This window comes from Chinchilla lanigera, unplaced genomic scaffold (assembly GCF_000276665.1).
Source record: "Chinchilla lanigera isolate Chin_1 unplaced genomic scaffold, ChiLan1.0 scaffold00142, whole genome shotgun sequence".
Lineage (NCBI taxonomy): Eukaryota > Metazoa > Chordata > Mammalia > Rodentia > Chinchillidae > Chinchilla > Chinchilla lanigera.
This window is the reverse complement of record NW_004955543.1, coordinates 1,434,914-1,444,545: the sequence shown is the minus strand read 5'-3', so window position 1 is coordinate 1,444,545 and position 9,632 is coordinate 1,434,914. Positions and strand designations below refer to the sequence as shown.

At 40.3% G+C, this 9,632-nt stretch overlaps 1 protein-coding gene across 3 annotated transcripts in view; it reads right to left on the bottom strand.

Annotated features, from left to right (window-relative positions):
* Positions 1 to 218: 218 nt before the first annotated feature.
* The window catches only part of Ccnb3 (cyclin B3), a 66,396-nt gene continuing 56,982 nt past the window's right edge, over positions 219 to 9,632 (bottom strand). For all 3 annotated transcript variants that reach the window (XM_005411353.2, XM_005411354.2, XM_013508133.1), the window contains exons 9-12: positions 7,135 to 7,290; positions 5,889 to 6,038; positions 661 to 791; positions 219 to 429 (exon numbers count right to left, since the gene is read on the bottom strand). In XM_005411353.2, the coding sequence (XP_005411410.1) occupies positions 360 to 429; positions 661 to 791; positions 5,889 to 6,038; positions 7,135 to 7,290 (507 nt within the window). In that variant the 3' untranslated portion in view covers positions 219 to 359. The remainder of the gene's footprint in view (positions 430 to 660; positions 792 to 5,888; positions 6,039 to 7,134; positions 7,291 to 9,632) is intronic.

Below are 9,632 nucleotides of genomic sequence, written 5' to 3'. Positions count from 1 at the left end.
AAAACTTCTTAAGCTATATGCATAGGGCTCTGGAGCAATAAGAAAGGAGATGAGCCATTTTAACAACATTAATTTTTTATTAAATTTTCAGTCAAATATAATAAAATAACTTTTCTTTTATAAAACAATTTAAATACTTAAATATTTACAACATTGCAAGTTTGGAAGAAGACAGAGGGAAAAATGAAAAAAAGTATCTAAAAGACAACTTCAGAAAAATGAAGAAAAGTAACTAAAAGACAACTTCAGAAAAATGAAGAAAAGTAATTAAAATACCACTTCAGAATAAATATAACCTATTGGTATGCCTGGCTGGCCCTGACACCTGCTGCCAAAATGCCAGATCTTCAGCCTCACAATTACCAGGTCAAAATCTCATCCAGTATTCTCATGTCCAAGGGGGGAATTTTGGTGACCTCAAAGTATGTCCTGCAAAAGAGAGGGGTCAGCTCAGTATAAAATAGGCCAAAGCCAAACAGACTCCAAGAACAAGTGTGACATACAGCCCTTAGCTTCCTATCTTGGTTTAACCCAAAAGTAGAAAGGAAGACAAAAAGTATCTGAGACCATTTCTCAAGAGTATCATGTTTTGAGTGTCATGTTTTAAAGTATCCCCAAGAATGAGCATAAATGCAGCCTCAGTTATGGGTTGGTACTTACTTCTGAGAATACTTGGTATACACAGTCTTGAGCGTATCACAATAATGCAAAGTCAGCAAGATGTTCAGCCGTCTAACCAGAGGGTAAAGCTCAAAGGTGGTGTAGCCACTGTAAAACTCCAAGAGAGGAGCCTGGAAGAAGAAGCATGAACGGTGAAGTCTACCACAGAAGGCACACCCCCCTCACCATCTCTACTGACCCAGGCCCAGATTTCCTATCTGTGGTTGAGGCAGGGATAATATTCAAAACATTTCAAGGACTCATATCTGGCCTTGGTTTACATCAAAATCTTTTTCCAATCACTATATCTATATGTATCAGAAAGATGTTAGCCTTGATCACAGGTGTTTGAGTAAGCGGAAATCCATTAAAGTTCTAAATAACAGGATTGATTTTACAATTTACTTACTCTTAGGCACATAGCCAATGGCCAAACAAACCCCAGAAGAAACTTTGGATCTCAACTCAGCAGCTGACAGGAAATAAAAGCTGCTCCTCATCTGTAGCTCTGACTATCACTGAATATATACATTTTCTCACTGAACTGTAAGACTGCCCATTATGTAGCTGAAGCAATACAGTAATGATTAAGAGCAAAGTTTCTGGAGACAGACTGCTTCAGTTTAAATTCCAGTTCTAACCCAGATGTTGTGATGCACGCCTGTAATCCCAGCACTCAGGAGGCTGAAACCAGAGAATCGCCATGAGTTCAAGGCCAGACTGAACTACATAAGTGAGACCCTGTCTCAAAAAAACAATCAATCAGTAACTTCCAGTTCTACTAACAGTGTGGCCAGCAGCCAGTGATTTAACTTCATGGTGCCTCAGTTTCCCAATCTGCCAAATGGGGATCATTACAATAATTACATCATAGAATTAAGTGAAAAAATAGTAATCATGTAGAACAGAGTCTAGCACATAATAAATGCCCCCCAATTGCTATCTAGGATTACTATTACTAAGCTCTGTGTAGGATGCTGGGAATACAAAGACAAATAAGGTACTGCCCTTCAAGAGTCCAGTCTAGAGGAGGAAAGAGACATCTAAACAGAGGCTACAAAATGTATGGTCAGTGCTGTGATGGAAGTAAATATGGGCTACTTAAAAAGAGATCAGCAAGAGACATCAACTCTGGCTTGGAGTCACAGAACCTTTTACAGAGGAGGGGCACATCTGCAATGGGTACTGAAAGTCAAGTAAGAGTTCAACAGGTAGAGAAAAGAAAAGGAGTTTTTATAAGCCAGTAGTTTCCTAAGACTGCCTCATTTTTCCTGAGCTCTTTCAAGTATCTTACCTGGCACCCTAAACATTTTGTCTAGAAGTAAGGATGGGGGTTAAGAAGCCTACCGATTTTTAATATGGCTCCTGAGGTACTTCTGCAGGAAACCCAGGGCTCCCTCTGAATACTGTTTGGAAATCACTGCCATAAAGCTCAGTCATTGGCAACCTGAACAGGAACTAACATGGTATTCTGGGCACATTAAGTAAGATTAGACAGTGCCACTGTGGTAGGACAGACCCTCAATGCTTTACCTTGACTGTTACCAATAGCCTATGCACTGTTCACATCTATATAGTCTCCTTCATCTAATATTCCTTCTATACTGCTATACATACCACTACTATTTCCAAAACCGACAAAAAGGAGCATGTCCCTTTACCTCTTTGTGTGTGGGAGGTGGGATGGGATGCTGGGGATTGAGCCTTAGCCCTTCTGCATGATAATCAGAGGAGACTCATTTTCTACTAAGGCAGTGAGGGCTTTTTAAAGAGGAAAGTGACATCACACTCCTTCCTTAAGCTTTTCAATTATTGTTCCCTGTACCTCAAATATCTACTCTCATAAGTTTCTACTCATCCTTCAAAATCTAGCTAGAAATCACCTCTTCTATGAAGCCTTCCTTATCTATAGAAAAGGCACTGTGTATAACACAAAAGACTGTGGAGCTAGACTACCTGAACTCAGTTTAGAGCCAGCATTTAATTGATATTCACTGGTTTGACCACCAAATATTAAAACACAGGAATACTTCTCCCTATTTAGTATATAGGTTGCTGCCATAAGCTGCTCAACTTTCCCCTTCAGGACCCACTAAACTTCTACAGAATCTAAAGGTCAAAACCTGGCTCAGCATAGGGCCTCCAGCACCACACTCTGGAGCTATGGCCATGCCCATTCTGATTATATAGTAAATTTAGATTTTTGAACACCAGGTCTAGCTCTACCGCTTATTAGTTGTGTAAATGTGGAATGTCATTTCTTACCTATAAATAGGGATGATAGTACTGATTGTTGGGGTTGTAAAGATTAAATGAGTTTAATACACAAAGTACTTAGATTACTATGTAAGCAGTGAATAAATACTAGCCATTATGACTTAATTTTTTTCATTACAATCACTACCGTTTATTAAATGCTCTCTCTAACCTAAGAAATTTCAATAAGACTTTACCAGGTTTACACAACTGTTATAAGGATTGTTCTCAGCATATAGAAAGGATCTTTCTCAGCATACTTTTGCCATTAGTAGTGGCTAGGATTGCTAGATAGAAGGAGTTGAAAGGGGGTACCGCATTTGTGAGCATGCAGATGACATGATACTCTACATAGAAGACCCAAAAAACTCCACCAAAGAACTTGTAGATTGAACAAACAAATTTAGTAATGCAGCTGGATACATAATCAACACTCAAAAATCAAGGGCATTCTTATACACAAACAAAACACTCACTGTGAGAGAAATTAGGGAAATAGCATCTTTCACAATAGCATCCTAAAAAAATGAAATATCTCTAACTAGGAATATATATCTAGGAATATATCTATTGAAGGAAGTAAAAGATCACTATCTTGAAAATTATAGTACTCTGAAAAAGGAGAACAAAAAGCATATCAGAAGAAAGAAAGATATCACTTGCTCATGGGGAGGAAAAACCAACATGGGGAAAATGACTGTATTCCCAAAATTGCTATAAAGATTTAATGTAATCCTACCCAAAATACCATTAGCCTACCTCACAGAACTAGAGAAAACATTACTAAAATTCATTTGAAACTAGAGGAGACCTAGAATAACAAAAACAATTCTTGGCAACAGAGGCAAGACAGGGGACATCACAATCCCTGACTTGAAATTATTCTACAAAGCCACTGTGATAAAAACAGCATGTACTGGCAAAAAAAAACCAAAAAACAAAAAACAAAACAGAGTCAAGGATCAATAGAACAGATTAGAAGATGCAGAAGCAAGTACAAAGACACTCAGCCACCTGATCTTTGAAAAAGGGCTCAAACATGTTCACCGGAAGACAGACAACCTTTTTAATAAATAGTTTTGAAAAAACTGGCTTTCCACATGCTAAAACCAAAACTAGACCCATATCTCTCACAATGAACTAAACTAAATTTGAAATGGATCAGAGATCTAAATATCAAAACAGAAACAATAAATCTGCTCAAAGAGAGAATAGGTAGAACATTAGAAGACATAGGTGTAGCCAAGATTTCATGAACAAAACCCAGATCACACAGGAAATACTGCAAAGAATCAATAACTGGGATCTTGAATCTCATCTCATTAAAAACCTTTTTGCACACCAAAATAAGTCACCAACAGAGACAAAAGACAATCCACAGAGTAGGAAAAAATTTTATCTAGTATTCCCTCAGACAAAAGACTAATATCTAGAACATACAACAAATTGAGAAAACTTAGGCACCCCCCCACTGCAAATTTAAAGACTCAATCCAAAAATGGGTGTCTAAGATGAATATGCACTTCTCAGATGAAGAAGTACAAATGGCAAATGAATATATGAAAAAATGTTCAACATCACTGGTCATTCAAGAAATGCAAACTAAAATATAGCTGAGATTCTACCTCACTCCAGAAAGAATAGCAATTACTGAGAAATCAACCAATAACAAATGCTGGGGGCTATGGGGAGAGAGGAACCCTATTCCACTGTTGGTGGGAATGCAGACTGGTACAACCACTATGAAAATCACTGTGGAGATTCCTCAAGAAACTAGGATTAGAGGCCCCATCTGACCCAGCAACTCCCTTTCTGGGTATTTTCCCAGAAGAATTTAAAAAATCATACCATAGCAATACATGCATACCCATGTTTATAGCAGCACAGTTTTTAATACCTAAATCTTGGAAATAACAAATGTGCATCAACCAAGGAATGAATAAACAAGATGTGTTTTTTATACAAGGGAATAATACTCAGTCATAAAAAAGATAAACGTGAGACATTCCTAGTTAAATAGATGCACCTTAAGACCATACTCTTAAGTGAAATAAATCGGACACATATGTATAAATATTGCATTGTTTCTTTGGTTTGAGAAACCAAAAGTGTAAATAAGGACCAAAATGTATAATAGGTACTGTGGAAAAGAAGAAATTGTTCAAAAGAAAGGGAAACCAGGGAAGGGCCAGGGGGAAAGGCAGAAAGGGTAAAGAAAAAAAACCAAAAAGGACAAAATGGAAACAAAACTTTGTAAATATGGAGAGCAGGAGGGGTTGAAGGAGGACAGGAGATTGAAAGACAGCAAAAAAAAGAAACCAGGAGCTATCATGTACAGGTACAGGTACAAATTCCTTATGATGAATGTGATCATTATGCATATCTAAATTTTACCAAGAAACTTAATTTAAAACTCTAAAATATTTTTTAAAGGATGCATTAAAATAAGATTGGCTAAGATATGAAAAAAAAACTAATTTTTTTAAATTAAAAAAAATAAATTGTGTTATGTACATGTAACCACTATCCAGGATGTTTATACACTGCATGAACTGCAAATATGTACTAATAAAAAAAGTCTCATGTCATCACAGGCAGGCTCTTCAGAAGTTTGTTGGATTATGAAGCTTATAGTTGAGTTGATGTTAGGAGGTAGGGTCTGGTGAGCTGAGACAGGTCACTGAAGGCATGACCTCGAAGGGCTTATCTCTCTTCTTGGCTCCTTCCTCGACTCTCTGCTTTCTGGTTTCATGGTATAAACTGCTTTTCCTCCTCCATGCCCCTGTGCTATGCTGTCCTGCCCTGGAGCCAAATGACTGCAGACTGAAACATGAGCCAAAAAAAACTCTCCTCTCTTCAATTTGGGTGTCAGGTATTTTGTCCTAGCAATGAGAAAAGTGACTAAGACAGTCACCAAGAGCTACTCACAGCCACCGTTTATAAAACCCCCTATTCTTGTCCCAAATACTTACATAATTTTTGAGCTTCTTCATGTGGAGGGCCAAGAGGAAGGAGGCAGCAGCTAGCTTGGAAGCCCTAATATGGACGTAGTCATATTTCTGCAGGGTCATCTCACAGATGAACCGAGACAAGGTCAGTGTCGTCATGCTGACTTCGAGACACTAAAGACAGCAAAACACTTGGTCAATAATAAATTCAGAAAACAGTACCAGGCAGAAGACTCCATCTCCAGTCATCCCACCCCTAATGTAAATATAGCTCTTTGCTTTTTTTGGTGCCAGGAATCAAACTCAGGACTTTGTGCTTGCCCAGCAGGCGCTGGTGCCACTGAGCTATATCCGTGGCCCTATACTTCTTTGCCTGAACAATATACCTCTCCTGACACTGGACTCACCTTAAGGTCCTCACTTGAAAAGTAGACTCCTTATAGAGAGATTTTGAAACTAGCAGTGGGATTTGCAATCATTAGAATTTGAAAAGAAATTATCAAATTTGTACCTTCCCACCTCTCACTTCTGTAGAAGCTAACCTTGGAAAAGTCCAAGTTTCCCAACTGTGACTTGCACCTCATTCTACCCTAGGAAGTATTCCATCCTCTAAAACACTCCTGTTCCTTTTCTTGTTCAAAAAAAATTACAGGGGCTAGGGATTTAGCTCAGCAGCACAGCGCCTGCCTGGCAAGCGTGAGGTCATGAGTTCGATTCCCGAAACCAGAAAAAAACCAAAAAAAAAAAAAAATTGTAACATACACCATGAGAAAAATGCACAGTACACACTTGTAGGATATAATTAATAATTTAATGTGGCCTCCTCCATAACCAATACTCAAGTAAGAAAGAGAACACTGTCAGAATTCTTCCAAAACTTCTCATGTACCCCTACCTGTTCAAAGAATTACCCTCCCCCCAACTCTGCCTTTATCCCAAAATTTTAAAACACATGTGGAAACCTGAAATGTGCCCTCCTCTCCTCCACAGTCATCATTTTTTTTCAATACTGGGATTGAACTCAGGGCATTTGTAATGAGGTGCATCCCCATCATCCCTCCTTTAATTTTGAGATAGAGTCTCATTAAGTCATTAAGTCAAGTTGAGCTCAAACATGTGATACCTTAGCCTCAGAGTGTTAGAGTTACAGGGCTCTGCCACCGTACTGGGCTTACATTGACAATTTTTAAGTTAGGAAATTAGCAGCCTCTCTGGATAGAGAAGACTAACACAGAAGTAGAAAAATAAAGAAGTGCCACCTCTCTCTTACCATAGCATATCTGCGCAGAAAATGATAGGCAACTGGAATGCTGATGTCAAACTGGAGAGTCCGCAGGATCTTCATTTCCATGGCAAGCATCTCCTGTCGTTGATACATATCCTCACAGACATACAGGAAGTCATCCACAGAAGGTGGAATGGGCTCCTGTGGGTGAGAGGAGAAGCAGTCACAACAGGCATAATGCTCTCTCCTCTCTGCTTAGAGATGGAAGGCAGAGGGGAAGACGGGTGAAGGATAGGAGGCGACCATATTGCTTGCCACACACTTTCAGGGAAGCTCTGAAAGCCAGCTTCGGGTTGATCGGAGTGGTTCAACAGAAAAACAAAACCAGAGAAATGAAAGGGAGGCCTGCTGTAAAACTGCACCACCATCAGAGAGTGGACATAGCCTAATGGTATGGATTCTTACAGTATCAGAAGCAACATAAGTGGACACAGGGCTTGAGAGCAGCAATCTTCCTAATGAGTGAGAATTAGGAATTGGAGATCTACGGTCTGTTCTGGAGGAAGAAGGGAAAGAGGCTGCAGAAAGCAAAATGTTACAGATTACATCTAAAATGTCCCCCCAAAAATCTTATGTGTTCAGAGGTGGGGATTTGGGAAGGTGATAGAATCATGAGGGCAGTATTCTCATCAAGGGACTAATGTGATATTAAGAGACAGGGCATGCTTTGGAAGCATATATATCATACCATCATCCTCTTCTTCTCTAGCTCTTTCCTTTTCTCTCTGCTGCTGGCTGCCATGAAGTGGGCAGTTTTCCTCTGCCATGCCCTTATGCCATGATGTTTCTGTCTAATTTTAGGACCACAGCAATGGAACCAGCTGGCCATGGACTGAAACCTCCAAAACTACGAGTCAAATAAACTTTTCCTCCTTTAAGCTGGCTTTCTCATCAGAGGGAGCCAGAGATGGGGAGAATGTACTTGGGGTAGGACAGGAAGGTGCTGACACTTAAAGGTACCGGTGTTCTGGGAGTGTTTTCCCATCTCCTGTCCTCCAGAGATTGAAGCTTAGATTTCAGGAGTCCATTGGAGGCAACAAAACCGCTCATTCTTTTCTCTCCATCTCTCTTCTCATATAGTTTCAGATCACAGACTGAACCAAGCTGCTATTGCAGAAAAGGAAACTGAGGTCCAGTGAGGGTAAGGGACTTGGTCAGGCTCACATGCTACTCCTCATTTCTTCTCTACTCATCCCATCTCTAAAATTTCCATCATAAAAACATTTTGGTATTTTCCAATTTTATGAGAGGAAGACATCCCTCCACCATAGGATACAGCAGGGGCCCTTTGTCCTTGCCAAAGGACAGACTTTCCTAGTTTTAAGATCTGTTATGAAGTGCCCCTCATTTTCCTTCTCTTCTTCCTCTAGTCTCCATTCCTCCTTCTATTGACCAAGATTCAATCCTGAGGCTAAGGCATGGGGCATCTCCAGGAATAAGCCATGAGGAAAACATGAGCAGGGATGGGGGATGAGGTGAAGAGGAAAGGGAACAGGTATAGAGGGAGGTAATAAGGGTTCTGGCAGGGGACGGAGTGACGGAGAAAGCTGGGGAGGGAGGGAGGGAGGAGGCCAGTGTATGAGTTTCTCGTTGCCACAAGCACGGTCCATTGCTGGGACAAAAGACCTAACACTCACAAGTAAAATAAGAGGTTTACTTTGGCTCAGTTTCAGTGGATTCAGTCCATAGTGAGCTAACGCCAAGGCAGAAATAGGGCACAGCAGAACAGCATGGCACAGGAAAGCTGTTTAACACACGGCAGCCAGAAAGCAGAGAGAAAAGAGAGGTGACAGCAACAAGAATACACCCTTCCAAGTCATGAAGCCAGGGATGTACTCTTTTTAACCAGGCCACACCTCTAGAAGTGATACACTGTGGGAATATTGTAGAGCTAAACAATAACATTCTGCCTCTGGCCACCAAAACACTCATTTTCATCTTATGTAAAATTCATTTAGTCCCTCTCTAAGAGTTCCCTAAACTTAACAGTTCCAGCACTGCTGAACAGTCCAAGTCCAAAATCTCCTCCAAGACTCAAAGCAAACTCTTAGCTGTGAGCCCCTAGAAAAATAAAAAAGTTAAGCACTTCCCAATATACAATGGCATAGGTCAAACATCCTCTTTGCAAAAGGGAGGAATAGAGGAAACAGTCAGAAATCAGACCAATGAAAGGCTGAAACAAAGCACATGAAACATTAAATTCTATAGCTGCATGTCTAGCACCAGTGGCAGGTTTTGGTGAGATGTGAGCTTGAAAGAGCTTAGGCAGCCCAGCTCCTATGGCATAGTGGTTGCAGCCCACATGGCTTCTCTCTTGGGCTGGGTTCACTCACTGCCATCAGCATTCCTCCATAATGTTCATGTTCCTGGCATCTCCAAATTCCTAGGGTCTCCACTGCACCTTCAGCTTCCCTCTCACAGCTTTATGCACTGCCTTCTGATGTCTCCTGACAGGGACTGGGACCCTGTCACAAATTTTGGCC